The sequence below is a fragment of the Hypanus sabinus genome, chromosome 12 (genome assembly GCF_030144855.1).
Source record: "Hypanus sabinus isolate sHypSab1 chromosome 12, sHypSab1.hap1, whole genome shotgun sequence".
Classification (NCBI taxonomy): Eukaryota; Metazoa; Chordata; class Chondrichthyes; order Myliobatiformes; family Dasyatidae; genus Hypanus; species Hypanus sabinus.
In genome coordinates this window covers 91,938,360-91,956,642 of record NC_082717.1, presented here as the reverse complement: position 1 = coordinate 91,956,642, position 18,283 = coordinate 91,938,360, and the positions used below count along the sequence as shown (strand labels likewise).

At 39.9% G+C, this 18,283-nt stretch overlaps 1 protein-coding gene across 5 annotated transcripts in view; it reads left to right on the top strand.

Moving 5' to 3' along the window:
* LOC132403148 (KH domain-containing RNA-binding protein QKI) overlaps positions 1-18,283 on the top strand; it is a 529,050-nt gene that overhangs the window by 263,147 nt on the left and 247,620 nt on the right. For all 5 annotated transcript variants that reach the window (XM_059986471.1, XM_059986476.1, XM_059986472.1 and 2 more), the window contains exon 3: positions 901-1,017. In XM_059986471.1, coding sequence (XP_059842454.1) covers positions 901-1,017 — 117 coding nt within the window. The remainder of the gene's footprint in view (positions 1-900; positions 1,018-18,283) is intronic.

The following is an 18,283-nucleotide window of genomic DNA, read 5'->3' as shown; positions in this document are numbered from 1 at the left end:
ACTTTAAAGTCACGCATAGGCATGACAGTAAATAGAGCTTGGTGCAAGTTAGGATGCAGTCAACTGAATTTCAGATAATTTTCCAGAGTGTAAAATGTGATAGTTGACCAGGTGTCCATTGTGATAGACATGAGGAGGTAATAGGAATGTGAATGAGGGTTTCAAACCCAGATACACTGAGGCAGGAACAAATTTGGAGAATGGAGAGCATGGAGTTTATTGCTAGGAAGCCCAGTTTGCCATTGGAGCTAATGATGATTGGTCCTTTCAATAATTAGTCTGTAAAATCTTCAGTTATTCCTGTATTAGATAGTGATATAACAATTGTTTATGGAATTGTGTGTGTTCACCATAGATGCTGAAACTGATGATGTGGGTTTGGATGTTCTCATAAAAGTATGTTGTATATGATAAAAGGCCAGAGTGAATCCACCAAGAACAACAAAGGCGCAGGACATAAGATGTTACAGGAGATTAATGGAGCAAAATATTTTGACCATTTGTGTCTGCTCCTCCTGTCAGTAAAACCATGGCTGATCATTCACCTCCATGTTCTGTTCCTGCACTCACGCCATATTCAATAATTCTCTTAAAATCTAATAACCAATAGATTCTCCAGCCACAACTGGATAGATAACGAAGTGAATGTGAGGGCATTCGAGCAGGATGAAGTAGTTCAACATCTCAAAGGCCATGTTGATTATGAGTAGTACACTATTTTTCATAATAATGTTTGCTTCCTATTCCTATGTTTGTTTCACTTCCAATTTACAGAACCTAATGTTCAATTTGTAATGCTGAGGCAGTTTAATTAAAAGAAAATTAGTGCAATTTCCAAAAATATCATGCTGTTGTTTAAATATTTTAACCATGGATATTTTTTCTCTGTTAACAACTTAGTTCAACTTTGTTGGAAGAATTCTTGGACCCAGAGGACTAACAGCAAAACAGTTGGAAGCAGAGACTGGATGCAAGATTATGGTGCGAGGAAAGGGCTCAATGAGGGACAAGAAGAAGGTGAGTGTGATTTAACTGGATAGGTTTGAATGCGTTTTTTTCTTGTACAAATATTAGAACATTCTAATAGTCTAATCTCAAAATAATTAGTCATATAAATTCTGGTAGCTAATACGCTATTGTATGGAAATTTCTGCTTGATTATCTAAGAGGCTAAGGAGCAACTTCAAATTGAAGTTCTGGTTATGAGGGCTGATTAAAATGGGTAATGCAATGATAAGCTATGTTAATCAACTCTTTGGATACAATATTAGAAAATAAAAAGCCTATAACATATGGTGGGAGTCATTGACAGAATCAGTCTCATTTATCTGTAAACTGGATTGTGAGATGTTAGGTCAATCCATGTTCTCAGTATAGGGACACTTGCATAACATTGGTGCCTAGTTGAATATTAATGGCTGGGGCTTTTCTCTACTGTTTGAACACTCACTCGTAGTTGAAGTTTCAAATCGTGAACTTCAGTATTTGAGTTGTTGCTATTCATCAGTCATTTGTATTATTCTCCCCGTTTCCTATCGTCAATGTTCGGAGTCTTTCAAACAATTACGTGTGAGATTTTATACTAGTTTTTCAAACTTCTGTTGAAGGTTGTCTATATAATAATTGAGTGCTTTGCTAAGTCTGTGATTTAAAATGTTGCACATTTTAAATTACAATTCATTGAAGAAGAGAAATGATAGATTCTGAATTAGTTCTAAAATGGATGAAAAATGTAGATTTGTTTTGAAGTTGTGCATTAAATTGTGATTATAAAATCATAATAACTTTTAAACATGTTGTAAAATTGCTACAAATTAGCAATTCATTTGGATCATAGAAATTAATTTGCAGAGAAAATGATAGAGATAGAAACATTAAATTGAGCTACAGTGGTGTATTTTAAAGGCAGCATTTTCCACTGTATTATGATAGAAAAAGTAGACACAGATCTGTGATTATTAAAACAGTGCTGTAAGCCTGGCAAACAAAGCATTGTGATATAGTAGGAATGACTAAACTATGACCTTTGTAGTAAATAAAAATTAAATCTTTCAACAGATTTGTAAATTAACACCTTTTTTCGAATTAAAGCTTCTGTTTGCAGTAAAAACTGTGAATGTGATTTGAACCTTCAGTAATGGAGTAATTTCGGTTCTGAACAGTTTCTGCTTTGCAAATTTAAATGGTGATAATTTGTCATTTCTAGTTCAATTAGCAGTGCATGACATAAATTTGAAGAGACTGCCAGCACCAAATGGATGTGTTACAAGAAATGGAAGCATGCATTTGTAGTTTGCAGAGGCAATCTGGTTGATCATGTATCATTGTCATTTAGAGGAAGTGTTTTTTTATTTCTATTCAAGGTGAGATTAAATTATAAATAAAAGCAAAATTTGCTGGAAACACTCAGCAGCATGCATGGGAAGATAATTAATGTTTCAGGCCTGAACCCTTTGCCAGAAGTGTGGAAAATAGAAAAACAATGTTAATTCAAAGTTCATAGTAAATTTATTATCAAAATGCATATATGTCACCATGTACAACCCTGAGATTTGTTTTCTTGCTGGCATACTCAGTAAGTCCAAGAGCCATAATAGAATCAATGAAAGACCGCACCTTAGACCAGCAACCAATGTGCAAGGGACAACAAACTGCAAATACAAATGAGAGAAAAAAAACACTAAATATCAAGAACATGAATTGAAGAGTCGCTGAAAGTGAATTCACAGCTTGTGGGGAATAGTTCAGTGATGGGGCAAGCGAAGTTGAGTGAAGTTATCCCCGCTGGTTCAAGAGCCTGAAGGTTGAGGGGTAATAACTATTCCTAAATCTGGTAGTGAGTCCTAAGGCTCTTGTACCACCTTCCTGATGGCAGCAACAAGAAGAGAACATGATCTGGGTGGTGGTCCCTGATGATGGATGCTGCTTTTCTGTGATAACATTCAATGGAGTGGAGGGCTTTACCCATGATGAATTGGGCCACATCCACTACTGTTTGTAGGATTTCCCCTTCAATGGCATTGTTTTTTCCATGCCAGTCAATATACTGTCCACCACACATCAATATAACTTTGTTAAAAGTATTAGATGTCATGCCAGATCTTTGCAAAGTTCTTAGGAAGTAAAGGTGCTGCCATGCTTTCTTTGTAATTGTGTGCTGGGCGCAGGACAGGTCACCTGAAATGATGACATTAAGGAATTTAAAGTTAGTGATCCTCTTCATCTTTGATTTCCCCCGATGAGGGAGAAATCAGGGATCTCCAGTTTCTTTCTCCTGAAGTCAATAATCAGCTCCTTGGTCTTGAGTGAGAGGTTGTTGTGGCACCACACAGCCCTCCTATCACCGTCACCATCTTTGATTTTGCTGACAACAGTAGTGTCATCAGCAAACTTTAGCCACAGAGTCAAAAGAATAAAGCAATTTTTCAGACGCAGAGGTAGGAGAGGTATTGGCAGAACAAATAGAATTTACTCATATGGTAAGATCCCATGAGCTAAAATGGCAGTTAGAAGCCCATTATGCTTCCTGGTGTGTCCATAAGACATAGATCATAAGACATAGGAGCTGAAGTTGGCCAGTTGATCCATCGAGTCTCCTCTTATGTGTTCCTGAAGACAAAGCTGTGAGATATGTTCAACAAGTAAGGATACGTTGATAGAAAGACAAAGGCAGTCAAACAATGGCAGGCCAGACAACCAATTAAAGAGCTGAGTTTCCTCTAGTGCAGGGGTCGGCAACGTTTACCACTGAAAGAGCCAATATGGACCCATTTCCCACAGAAAAGAAAACACTGGGAGCCACAAAATGAAATAACACTGCATACAACGGGTTTTTTTGCCTTTATGCTATGTATAAACAAACTATAATGTGTTGCATTTATGAAATTGATGAACTCCTGCAGAGAAAACGAAATTACATTTCTGCATGCAACAAAAACATTTTCAACTCCGAAAAAAAGACGTTGGGTTGAAGGTTACTCCGTAGGTAGCCTACCTTGGATCGAAGAATTAAAAGAATGCGCGCACTGGCGGGTGTCAGGCATTGGCAGTGGTGATGTATATTAATAGCGATAAAAAACATGTTGTAGCGGTGCAGCACTACACGCAGCGCTAAAATAAAGACTGCAGTCAAAGGTAACTTTATTCGAACTAAACAGCCTTGCTTTAAAGCCTCCCTCAACCCGTCCCCGTGGGCGCGGATGCTCCAAAAGACACGTACTCACAAACCCCCGTAGGCTATCTCCCTTAGTCGGAACGGTAGCTAATTGTGAGCCGGTTTGGATGTGCCAGGAAACGGTGTCTCCGCAAAGTTTTCATATTGTACAAGATCACCATAATCTTCAAATTTCGAATTACATTTCAAAAGCTAACAAACCAGGGGGAGCCGCATCACAGAGATCAAAGAGCCGCATGTGGCTCTGGAGCCGCAGGTTGCCGACCTCTGCTCTAGTGGGATAATTCTGTGATGAATCCTGAAGGTTGCAATATGCCCTGATGCAAAGGTGTTCCTCAAATTTATATTGAATCTCATTTCAAGAGTGCTGGAGGTCAAAACCAGAAAGGGGAGAGGGGAATTAAAGTAGCAGATGGCTAGAAGCTCTGAATTACCCCTGTGAACTAAACACAAGCAATTCCCAAAGGGTTCACCCAATCTCTATTTGGTTTCTCCCACATAGAGGAAACCAGAAGTTGAACATGGAATATAGCATACTAGATTGATATGTACAAGGGATTCACTGCTTCACCTGGAAAAACTGTCCTTTGCATGATGAGAAGGGAAGAAGTAAAAGGGCAAGTGTTACATCTCCTGTGGTGGTATTTTGCCAACATCTTTTGATTTTATATTAGATTTCCTGTATCTGCATCTTTTGCTTTTCTGAAGCTACAAACTGTGTTTGTCTGTGCTGCAATTATTCTCATCTATCCTTTCAGTGATACAACAGTTTATTCCTATGGGGAAATAAAATAACATGTAAGGAAGTTCCTATTCTAATCTCCATCAATCAAGCAGCCTCCAATAGAGAATGGTTGCTGTTGAATCTTTGTAATCACAAATCATTTGGAGTGCCGCCCTGTAATGGGAAATGTTTCCTCTCGGGCACACAGAAGCTTCTCTTCTTGTTGATTATTGTACCTTGATAATACCCTTTAAACCTGCATTTCTTGAGAGTCAAGACCAACTTTGAGAAGCGAACCATGTAATTAAGGTCTCCTTTGTCATTTTATGGGCATACAATCAATCTATGTATATAATGTATCTTATGTATTTACATTACTGTTCAAAAGTCATAGGTTAAATGAGGATAAATGCTTTATTACAGCTAGGATGCCTAAGACTTTTGTATTTGTCAACATGGAGTGGAGAGTAAGTTTATAAATCTGGTGGGATAAAGGAAGTTGGAATGGTGAAGGTGGATCACCACAGGAGGGGTGTGGGACAAGTGGCAGAGTAGAAATGCTAAGGGCAGGGGGTTGGCGCAGGTGTAGATGCAACTACCTCTGAGACATCAAGCAAAGTCATTTGATTCTAAATAATTGATTTATTGATCATTACAGAATGTTTTTCTGGTGCTTCCCACTCCCTCCCCTTTTCCTTCCCCTTTTCTAACCATGATTACACTCTCCCTTCCCACTCTCAGTCCCCAATAGAGGCCCATATTAGAATCACTCACATTGTCATGAATCTCTTTTTTGCAGTAGTACCGTCCAATACATAAAATTACTACAATTTTGTGCAAAGTCATAGGCACCCTAGCTATTTCTATGTGCCTAAGATTTTTGCACAGTACTGTATATTGAGTTTTTTTTATTGTGTTCTTTATCTCATTGTGTTATTTTTGTGCTGCATAATTGTGCAAAAAACAGAAATAATAGATATAAAAAAGTGAGGAGGTGTTTACATGTTCAATGCCCATTTAAGGATCGGATGGCAGAGGGGAAGAAGCTGTTCCTGAATCACTGAGTGTGTGCCTTCAGGCTTTTGTACCTCCTACCTGATGGTAACAATGAGAAAAGGTCATGGCCTGGGTGCTAGAGATCCTTACTAATAGACACTGTCTTTCTGAGACACTGCTCCTTGAAGATGTCCTGGGTACTTTGTAGGCTAGTACCCAAGATGGAGCTGACTAACTTTAGAACCCTCTGCAGCTTCTCTCGATCCTGTGCAGTAGCCCACCACCCCCCCACCCCACAATACCAGACAGTGATGCAGCCTGTCAGTATGCTTTTCGCAGTACATCTATATAAGCTCTTGAGTGTACTTGTTGACATACAAATCTCTTCAAACTCCTAATGAAATATAGTTGCTGTCTTGCCTTCTTTATAACTGCATCGATATGTTGGGACCAGGTTACGTCCTCAGAGATCTTGACACCCAGGAACTTGCTGTTCATGCTTTTAGGTTTCACTTTGTAGAAAGTAGTATCTTGCAAACCCTGCCGGAGTTGTCTTACATCAGATGTCACCTCCAACCTCATTTGAAATTGTCTCTTCCCCTTTAAAATGGTTCTCCGCAAATCACAGCTGGTTTTCTGGTACAGACCTAGGTCGCCAAACTTAAGTGCCACAGCTCTAGCCTTCAGCAGACAACATGCCTCCTGGTTCATCCATAGCTTTTGGTTTGGGAATGTACGGTAAGTCTTTGTAGACACACACTCATCCACCCAGGTTTCAATGAAGTTGGTAACAACTGCAGCATACTCATCCAGTTTCGAAACTGAATCCCTGAATACAGTTCAGTCCATTGATTCAAAGCAGTCCTGTAAGATCTCCTGCGCTTCCCTTGTCCATACCTTCTTGGTCCTCACTGCTGGAGCTGCAGTCTTCAGTCTCTGCCTATACACAGGGAGTAGAAGTATAGCCAGGTGATCAGACTTCCCGAAGTGAGGGCGTGGAATAGCACGGTAGGCATTTTTGATGGTGATGTAATAGTGGCCCAGTGTGTTGCTTCCTCTGGTATTGCAAGTGATGTGTTGATGTGTTGTTTATTGATTTTTTTTCAGACAGGCCTGGTTAAAATCCTCCAAAACAATGGTGAGGTGTTAGGGTGCACTGTTTTGTGCATGTTAATCCCATTGTTCAGATCATCTAAAGTCTGATTGACATTGGCCTGAAGTTTAATGATCCTGGAAATCTCCTGTGGTAGTTAAAATGGATGGCACTTAACTGCCCGATGTTCCAGGTCTGGTGAGCAGAATCGGGACAGCACTGATGTATTTGTGCACCAAGAAGAACTGATCATGAGGCATATTCCTCCACCACTGCTTTTGAGAGACTCTATAGATCTATACTGACGGTGTATAGTAAACCCATCAATCTGAAATACTGCATCTTGTACATAAGGGGTTAACCAGGATTCCAGGAAACAAAGGATACACACGGTCCTAATGTCCCTCTGATTCAGCACCCTAGCTCTGAGATCATCAATTTTACTGCATGTTAAACTGAGAGTTTAAAACCACATTTCCTTAAACATACTTGTATCCCTGACCTGCAGCCACGTTTCCTGAGTGGAATCCTACGAAGTATCCATCCCCAGTCAGCATTGTTTCCATCAGTTCTAAGCAGCGATAGTTCATTTAAACACATTTAGACATCTTTGTTGACTGTACTGACCTTGGAAACAGTTGAGTTTTTAGCTGTATCTGGCTGAAACGAGAATATTTAATCATATCCATTGAGAGTTCTACTCCTACATGAGTTGCCTTGAGGCACCCTGGAAGTGTTCTGTAATGAAAATGACATTAAGCAATGTTGAATCTTGTCACTATCTTCTGCATCTTATCCATAATATCAATATTTTACCCGGTGGGAAAGGGGAAAGACACACAAAAGTGCACCCTCACACCTTCAGAAGCTTGAGTTTGTTTTTTTTTGTGTCAGTGCTGTCTATACAGAATTTACACATTCTCCTGACAGTGTAGATTTAGAGCCTAGCTGCTCTGCTTCTTTCCATATGCAAAAGACATGCTGGTTGTTAGGTTAATTGGTTACAATAAATTCCTTCAAGCTTAGGTGCACATTGAAACATACAATGAAATGTGTCATTTGCATTAACAACAAACACACCCGAGAGTATGCTGAGGGCAGCCCACAATGTTTTACAGAGCAATGCAAACAGTAACAATAGCAGAACAAAAAACAGCAGTAAAACAAGCCCCTTTACCATCTTCCTACCCACACACACAGCCAAGCCTCCAATCCATGGCCCTGGTCTGAAATGGTGTTTCAGAGCCACATAGGTGGGCCTCCCAGCAAGTGTCCCTGGCTAGATTCAAGACTCAACTTTTGGGCCTCTACCTACAGACTTGCCAACTGCTGTCTTCGACTTTTTGCTATTTTTACCTCCAAAATCGATGATAAAGAAGGCACAACAACACCTCTGTTTTCTTAGAAGTTGGCATCATCAAGGACATCCACAATCCATGCCACGCTGTCTTCTGCCATCGTGAAGGAGGTACAGGAGTCTTAGGTCCCAGCACCACGTTCAGGAACAGTTATTACTCTTCAACCATTTGTCTCCTGAAGCAGTGGGGATAACTTTACTCACCTCAAGTTTGAACTGATTGCACAACCTGTGTGCTCACTTTCAAGGACAACTCATGTTTTCAGTATTATTTATTTATTTAGGTTTATTTGCGCAGTTTGTCTTCTTTTGCACATTGATTGCCAGACTTTTTGTGCAGTTTTTCATTTGTTCTGTTGTTTGTTTCCTGTGAATGCCTGCAAGAAAATGAATCTCCGTGTAGTATCTGGTGACATGTACATGGTTTGATAATAAATTTGGGTTTGACCTGCAAGTCACAATCAACCTAATGGGATGGCTGACCTTTGACACAGAGCACTTTTCTTGTGACGAAATTTGGAATAGAGTATCTTTTGCAGGTTTTGGAGCTGGACAAGGAATTGATGTGGCTTGCTCAATAGGGGTGATTGAACTAAATTAGGAACTCAGTGGTCTAAAATAAGAATCTAACATTGATTCACTTATCCATTCAGTAAATTTTGAGGATTTTGTAGTATCCTTCCAGTGCCTAAGGATGCCTGCTCCAGTTAGTCATGGTCTGAGAAGCAGATTGGCGCGCAGGTATCACTGCTTCCTGGTAGAATTTGAGTTTATTGAGAGGTCTGTTGATTTTTGTTTTCAAACACACCTTTTCCTCAATTGAGCAAAGTCGACACTGGTGAATTGACATCCAATACCATTAATTAATCATCCCTGTGAGTTCTTTGAGTGCTTTAACTTTGTTCTTTTTGTGGGAACATTTCTGTTGATACTGTTATTTTAGAGCAGGATAACAGAGCATATTGGGCAGTGATTAGTAAAATAATTATTTGTTCCTGACATAGCATGAATGATGTGGATCTATTTGAGGTCTTTCATTCAGGTAGTGATATAGTCTTAATAGGTGCCAGTGAGTTATGATATTCTATGCTTGTACTTCCAATGCTTACAATAAGAACCTGTTATAAGTATTTAGTCAGGAGAAGGAGAATGTTAGATTTTTTTATTTCCTTCTGTGATCCAACTTACTAAAAATATTAGATGGTATATTTGCCTTAATTGGCTGAGCCATAAAATAGAAACACACATAATTGGGGGAGATTTATACAAAACAATATTTAGTGTTTGAATATTGCGTACAGTTCTTACAATACTGCAAGAATGAAGTGATACTCTTGAGTGGGCATAGAGTTGAATTCTACAGGCCATCCTTGGGTTATGAAAGCCCAACTTATGGACAGTATGTGAAAGGCCTCCCATAAATTATTAAATTCAAAATTCCTACACACTAATGACAGAATTAGTCTTTTCTTTTTCATAACTTTTCTTCCTTAACAATCTTATTTTCTTTTCACACCATTCATTACAATACTGTGTGGGTATATGTGGTAAACTATGTATACTTGTCTGGACACGCCCCTCTGCTGACTGCTCCTGTGGCTCCTCCCACAGACCCCTGTATAAAGGCGATTGGAGGTGCTGCTCTCCCCCCTCAGTCTCCAAGATGCTGTGCTCCGTTTTGCTGCTAATAAAAGCCTATCGCTTGCCTCCCGTCTCCGAGAGTTATTGATGGGGCATCAGTATAGTTACCATATCAAGTAATTATTGAGTGTTTTCTAATGTACGGACAAAATTGACTTATGGATATTAGAGCAACAGTGCCTATTTGTTACTCAGGGTAGCCTGTAATTATAAGAAAAGACTGTCTAGATTGGGGTTGTTTTCTTTGGGAAAAAAGTTGAGGCTTAACTGAACCATTTAAATTTATAAGGGGTCTGGATAAAGAGGACCCCTCTTCATCCACAGAAAGGTCACAAATTTGAGGATGTAGTTTTAAGTTAGTGGAACAATGTGGGAGAAATCAGCAGACGGCAATCAGTGCAAGAAGCCGTTCATTGATGACGCAGCACAAGATTTAAAAAGAGCTCCAGAGCTCTTTTCGATGGGCTGCCATCAGCATTGGACCAATAAAAGGAAGGGAGTGGAGTGGGCCAGTGTTAGAGTGATCAGTCTTTGGTTCAGCAGAACTTGATGAAAACAGGCTTGGGCAAGCACAGGCAGAGGTTCTGAGTAAGTAAATAAGTTTCACGTAACTTTTTTTGTTAATACATAGCTAGTGTGCTCAGAATGAGTTCAGACGTAGTGGTATGTTTTTGTGTGAGATGAAGGGACTCTGAGAGACCTCCAGAGTCTCCCTGATAACTATGAAGTGCACCGAGCTGCAGCTCCTTGGAGACCATGTTAAGAAACTGCAGCTGGAGCTAGATGGAGCTCATACGGGAAAATGAGAAGGTGAAGGATAGGAATACAGGGAGGTTGTCACCCCTAAGTTTCAGAAGGCTGGTATCTGGGTGACTGTCAGGAGAGGGAAATGGAATAGGATTCCAATGTAGAGTACCCCTGTGGCCGCCCTCCCCCCCTTAATGAAAAGTATACTACTTTGGATACTATTTGGGTGGGGGCGGGGTGGGAGGAGCAACTTACCAGGGACCAGGTCTGCAGTGACCAGGTCTCTGGCATTGTCTGGCTCTGTGGCTCAGAGGGAAGGAGGGAGAAGAAGAGTGCAATAGTGATAAGTGATTCCATAGAGGAGGAGAAAGCAGATTCTGTGGACGTGAAACAGACACCTAGATGGTATGTTGCCTCCCAGGTGCCAGAATCGGGGATGTCTCATCTCAGGTGAAAGGCATTTTAAAGGGGGATGGTGAACAGCCAGAAGTTATTGTGCATTTTGGTACCAATGATACAGGTTGGAGGTCCTGAAGAGAGAATATAGGAAGTTGAAAAGCAGGGCCTCCAGGATAGTAATCTCTGGATTGCTGACTGTGCCATGTGCCCATGAGGGTAAGAATAAGGTGACTTGGCAGATAAATGCATGACTGAAGAATTGGTGCAGAGGGCAGGGTTTCAGATTTCCAGATCATTGGAATCTCTTTTAGGGAAGGTATAATCTATATAAAATGGATGGTTTATACCTGAACCAATGTCCTTGCAGGCAGGTTTGCTAGAGCAATGGGGCTGGGTTTAAATTAATGTGGCAGGGTGATGGAAACCAGAATGAAAGAGCTGAGGATGGGGCAGTTGGTATACAACTAGATATAGTGTAGGAGATTGTGTGGAAGGACAGGCAGATAATAGAGCAAAATTGCAATCTTTGAGATGAGTTAAAGTGTAAAAGGGAGCCAAAATCAAAAAGGATGATCAATATAGGATTGAAGCTATTATATTTTAATGCATGCAGTATATGGAATACAGTAGATGATATTGTAGCACAGTTAGAGATGGGCATTTCTGTGTTGTGGCTGAAAAAAGCTCATAATTGGGAGCTTAACATTCAAGGATACAGATTGTATTGAAAGGACAGGCAGTAAGCAGAGGGGGTGAGGTGGCTCTGTTGGTAAAAAATGAAGTTGATTCCTTAGAAAGTAGTGATTTAGGATCAGAAGATATAGAGACTTGTGGGTAGAGTTAAGAAACTGCGAAGGTAGAAAGATTCTGATGAGAGTTATATTCAGGCCTCCGAACAGTAGCCAGGATATGAGCTCCAGCTAAAAACGGAAGATAGAAAAGGCATGTAAAATGGGCAGAGTTGCAATAAGCATGGGGTATTTCAATATACAGGTAGATTGTGTTTTACGCTTTACCTCATCCCACTGACTAGGGGAACAGCAATTCTGGATTGGACCTTATGTAATGACTCAGATTTGATTAGGGACCTTAAGGTAAAAGAACCCTTAGGAAACAGTAATTCACCCTGCAGCTTAAGATGGAGAAGCTAAAGTCAGATGTATACAGTGGAGTAAAGGAAATTAGAGGCATGAGAGAGGAGCTAGCCAAATTTGACTGGAAGGGTACTCTCGGGATGGCTGGTATTTCTTGAAGAAGTTCGGATGGTGTAGGAAAGATACATCCCAAAGATGGAGTATTTTAAAGGGAGGATAAGGTAACCATTGCTGTTGAGGGAAAGCCAAAGGGAGGGTATAAAATATTACAATAATTAGTGATTAGCGGGAAGGTAGAGGATTGAGAAGTTTTTAAAAACCAACAGAAGGCAACTAAAAAAAGCCATGGAGGAAAGATTAAATGTGAAGATAAGCCAGCCAATAATACAAGAAGATTTTTTTAATATATAAAGAGTAAAAGAGAGATGAAAGTGGAGATGGATTGCTGGAAAATAATGCCGGAGGGGTGGTGATGGGGGACAAAGAAATTGCAGATGAACTTAATAAATATTTTGCGTCATTCTTCACTGTGGAAGACATGCCAGAAATAGAAGAACATTGGGGGGGGGGCATGGTTGAGAAGAGTAGAAATAAGTATCATTGCTATTACTCAGGAGAAAGTGCTTGGGAATCTGAAAAGTCTTAAGGTAGATAGGACAGATGGACTACACCCCAGGGTTCTGAAAGAGGTAGATTTTGAAGAGATTGTGAAGACATTAGAAATGATCTTCCAGGAATCACTAGTTTCAGGAATGGTTCCAGTGAACTGGAATATTCTAAATGTCACTCCATCCTTTAAGAAGGGAGGGAGACAGAAGAAAGGAAATTATAAGCCAGTTAGCCTGACTTTAGTGGTTAGAAAGATGCTGGAGTCTATTATTAACTTTGAAGTTTCTGGATACTTTGAGGCACCTGATAAAATAGACCATGGTTTCTCAAGGAGAAATCTTGCCTTTCAAATCTGTTGTAATTCCTTGAGGAAATAACAGGCAGGATAGATAAAAAATAGTGGATGTTACTTACTTTGATTTTCAGAAGACCTTTGATGAGGTGCCTCACATAAGGCTGCTTAGCGTGATAAGAGCCCATGGTAATACAAGAAAGGTACATGAACAGAAGTTTGGCTGATTGGCAGAAGACTAATAGTGGGAATAAAGGGGGCCTTTTCTGGTTGGCTGCCGGTGTCTAGTGGTGTGCTCTCGGGTTTGGTGTGGAAACACTTCTTTTTACATTATACTGTATGTGAATGATTTGAATGAAGGAATTGATGGCTTTGTGACCAAGTCTGCAGATGTTATAAAGATAAGCGAAGGGGCAGGCAATATTGATGAAGCAGGTTGTCTGCAGAAGGATTCATATAGAGTGGTGGAATAGGCAAAGAAATGGGAGTTGGAATATAGTGGGAAGTGCATGGCATGCACTTTGGTAGAAGGAATAAAGATGTGGACTATTTTCTAAATGGGGAGAAAGTTTAAAAATCAGAGGTGCATAGGGACTTGGGAGTCCGCATGCAGGGTTCCTTAAAGGTTAGCCTGCAGGTTGACTCAGTGGTAAGGAAGGTAAATGCAATGTTAGCATTCATTTCAAGAGGACTAGTATGCAAGAACAAGGACTCAATGCTGAGGATTTATAAGGCATTGGTCAAATTGCACTTGAAGTATTGTGAGCAGTTTTGGGCCCCTTATTTAAGAGAAGACATGCTGGCATTGAGAGGGTCCAAATAACCTCAGGAATAAAATGGTTTACATATGAGGAGTGTCTGGGTCTGTACTTGTTGAAATTTAGAGAAATGAGAAGGGATCTCATTGAAACATATCGAATGTTGAAAGGACAAGATAGTGTGGATGTGGAAAGGATGTTTCTTATAGTGGGGGAGTGTAAAGGGCACAGCCTCAGAACTGAGGAATATCCATTTAAATGAAGATGAGGAAAATTTTCTTTAACCAGAGGGTGGTGAATCTGTGGAGTTCATTTCCATAGTCACTTGTGCAGGCCAGTTTATTAGGTATATTTAAAGCAGAGGTTGATAGGTTCTTGATTAATTGGGGCCAAAGGTTACGGAGAAAAGACAAGAGAATGGGGTTGAGAGGGATAATAAATCAGCCATGATAGAATGGCGGAGCAAACTAAATGTCTGAATGACCTAATTATGGTGTAATGAGTAATTATGGTGTTATGGTCTTAAATCAGAACTGGTGCTGGAGACAGATAACTTAATTTGTTCAACATTTACTTTTTTGAGCCCTTTAAATTACTTTCTCTAAAGAGACATAGACTAAGAGCTGAGATTACGTTAGGGTACTTTAGGCTAGCACAGATGCAGCGCATTGAAAAACATCCTTCTGTATTGTAAATTGATGTGAGTTTTACTCAGATGATAATGATATTTATGCTGATAACTAAGACCGCTCCCAATGCCTCTTCCCTCTCTATGTTATCAGACTGCTTAAAATGACGTCGTACTGGGTGAACAGTCAAAACAAAATATTAGGCCTACTTAGAATATTGACTTCATTTTCTTTTGCAAACTGGGTGCTGACAGCATTTGTCTTGGCCCTAAATGTTGACTGTACTTTTTTCCACAGATGCAGCCTGGCCTGCTGAGTTCCTCCAGCATTTTTTGAGTGTTGCTGACAGTATTGTTCTTTCTGTCAGTTGTCTGAGGTTGAATCTGACATGATCAAATCTAATGTAATGTTGGACTAAAAAGTAAGGTTCATACTATATTGCGCCATACAGCATGGAAGTAAGCCTATTGGTAGTCACTGAGTTGATTATCCTGTACCCATTTTCACTAATCTTATAATGATCCCAACAGCCCTTGTAGAATCTGTCACCCTCCTGTACACCAGGGGTAAATGACAACTACCAAACTGTATGTTATTGAGAATGCAAGAAGAAACTGGAACACCAGAAGGATACCCATACAGTCAATAGGATAATGTGCACTCCACATAGCATGCACCAGAGGTTAGGATGGAGACTAAATTTCTGGAAGTATGAGGCAGCAGTTCTGCTATCAGTATTGCTGTGCCAATATATATCATCACCACCGTCAGGTGCCGTGCCCAATTTGAGCTTTGACTGCCATGATCCACACACTCCTGTTTCGGGTCAAGTGGATCAATTCATTGGTATTCATTTTCAGTTCTCTGGCTGCTGTCTCCATCATCATTTGTCTTTGCCTTCCACTTGCTTTCTTCCCTTCAATCTTTCCCATAATTACCGTGCATTCCAATTCCTCTTTCCTAATCACATGTCCAATGAAGTTACGTTGCCTTTTCATGATCTCATACATTATTTCTCTTTTTGTGCTTCCTCTGTTCATGACATCCTCGTTAGATATTCGTTTCATCCATGATATTCTTTGCATCCTCCTCAAAAACCACATCTCCACTGCTTCAGTTCGTTTCCTCATGTTACTAAATATTGTCCAACATTCTGAGCCGTATCATATAACTGGATAAATGTAACATTTCAGTACTTTGAGGTGGGTTGTCATGCCTAGTTTAGTATTGGTCAGTATACTCTTCATTCTCGTAAAGGTGTCTTTTGCCATCTCTATTCTTCTTTTGATGTCCATGTCACACCTGCCATCTGATGTCACCCAGCTTCCTAAGCAGCAAAAGTTCTGTACTTGTTTTATGTCTTCCTCATTTATTCTCAGCCTGCAGATAGGATTCTCCTTTTTGGATATCACCATACGTTCTGTCTTTTTGCAATTGATAGATAGACCCATTTTTGCACTTCCTTCAACAACTATATCAATGAAGTTTTGTAGTTCTTCCTCCGTACTTGCAATTAACCTAGTTTCATCTGCATATCTGAAATTATTGATGTTTTCACCATCAACTTTGATTCCCAAGATGTCTTACTTTTTGTAATATTGTTTCACTGTACACATTAAACAAATCAGGGAGGAAACACACCCTTGTCTCACACCTCTCTTGATTTTTGTAAACTGACTCACTTCTCCATCTACTCATACAGCGGCAGTTTGTTCCCAGTACAGATTTCTGATTAGGTAGAGGTCTTTCGAACCTAGATCTAGAGTTTCCTGTAGTATTTCAAATAACTTATTGTGCTTCACTTTAGCAAATACTTTTGTATAGTCGATAAAACAAACAAACAAATCTAACATCCCTAAATCATTTATTTCCAACACCATGTGTTCCTTAAAAAAATCTCATTTGGCAGGTGGTGCTACATTATTAAATGTAGGCATGAGCATTGTGTGGGTGTGCTGAACTATATGGACAAGGTAAGCATCAGCTAATTCTGAATTTTTCATTTTTTTTACATTGTAGTGATGAAAATTGAATGCTCAGAAGCAGAAACTAGTCAGGAATTTTGCTGGAATTGGATTTTGTATTCTTGTGCAGCTTTATCACATAGACAGTTGTTTCTCTAGTAGGTAGAGTTATGTACCTACAATAATAGGAAGGCAGCTAAATGAAGACGAGGCAAAATTAATGTCCAAAAGTGAAAAAGTGAAATTCAAAAAATCTTCTTTTATTTTATTCTCAATCACACCAGTCATGTCGCTGTCAACATACAGCAAATATTTTTTTGGATCTTTTAAAATTTGTTGAACACCAAAACTTTCAAATAAAGGTAGAATATGTTTGTCACATTAGGTCAAACTGAATCTGCGGAGACAGGAACATGATTAATATAATTGGTTAATTTCAGTGTTGTGATGTGTAATATAATCATGTACACTATATGAGGATGCTAACTCATGAGGAGTTAGAGATTACTGGCAGTTAAGAAAGTGATGAACAAGCCTTCCAACTGCATTTCCACAGTGGGAGATGGAACTTGGTACATGGAGCTTAGAAAAATAGAGGGCTATGGGTAACCCTAGATAGTTTCTAAAAGTAAGTACATGTTTAGCACAGCATTTGGGGGCCAAAGGGCCTCCATTTTGCTGTAGGTTTTCTATGAGTATGAGTATGCTGTAGGTTTTCTATGAGTTTCTATGATTTTATGGTTTTCTATCACTTGAGTGAAGAAGTCAAGAAAGTTATAGCACCTTCTTCAACCACAAGCGTCTCAAACAATGTATTGTCATGGATCAGATCTACTAAAGCTTGGTTAATCAATTATATTGTGCAAGCTATTATATGTTTATCACAAGTAACATTGTTAACTATTCAAAAAACTTTAATTGCTAGCCTGAATACTATAGTGGTTTTCCCAGCTCATCTAATTTAGGAGATATAAGGTGATTTTATTGCTATGTCACTATATACACTGCCTCAGCAAATGCTGTCATTTACATCAACAGAAAATATCCACGTTTCCAAGACTCAGTATATTTTCCCCTTTATGCTTATAGATTTACTGAGCTTCCATTCACATGGCTTAACAAACATGGTTTACTTAGTTTGCTTGTGCAATAGTTACACTGATCAGCAAGTTTGTCAGCCCATGTGGTGTTTTTCTGCATTTGCTTTTGCCAGATGGTACCTTCTTGGACTCTAGGATCCAGCATGGGTCTCAATGGGCAGAATAATTCTTATGCAGTGCTGCTTTTAGACAACAATTGGATGTGTATGTGACATGGTGAAGTTATCTACACATGAGCTTCTTGGTGGGCCATATCAAGTATCAATTCTAAGATAATAGGGAGGGAGGAAGAAGAGGAGAGCGGTAGTGATAGGGGACTCCATGGTCAGAGGTACTGACAGGAGGTTCTGTGGTTGTGACAGAGACTCCCGGATGGTTTGTTGCCTACCGGGTGCCGGGGTCAGGGATGTCTCTGATCGCGTGCACAGCGTTCTGAGGTGGGAGGGTGATCAGCCAGATGTCATGGTACACATCGGTGCCAATGACATAGGTAGAAAGAGTCAGGAGGTCCTGAAGAATGAGTACAGAGAGCTTGGTAGGAAGTTGAGAAACAGGACCTCAAGGGTAGTAATCTCTGGATAGCTGCCTGTGCCATGTGCCAGTGAGGGTAAGAGCAGGATGCTCTAGCAGATTAACACGTGGCTGAGAAACTGGTGTAGGGGGCAGCATTTCAGATTTCTAGATCATTGGGTCCTCTTCTGGGGCA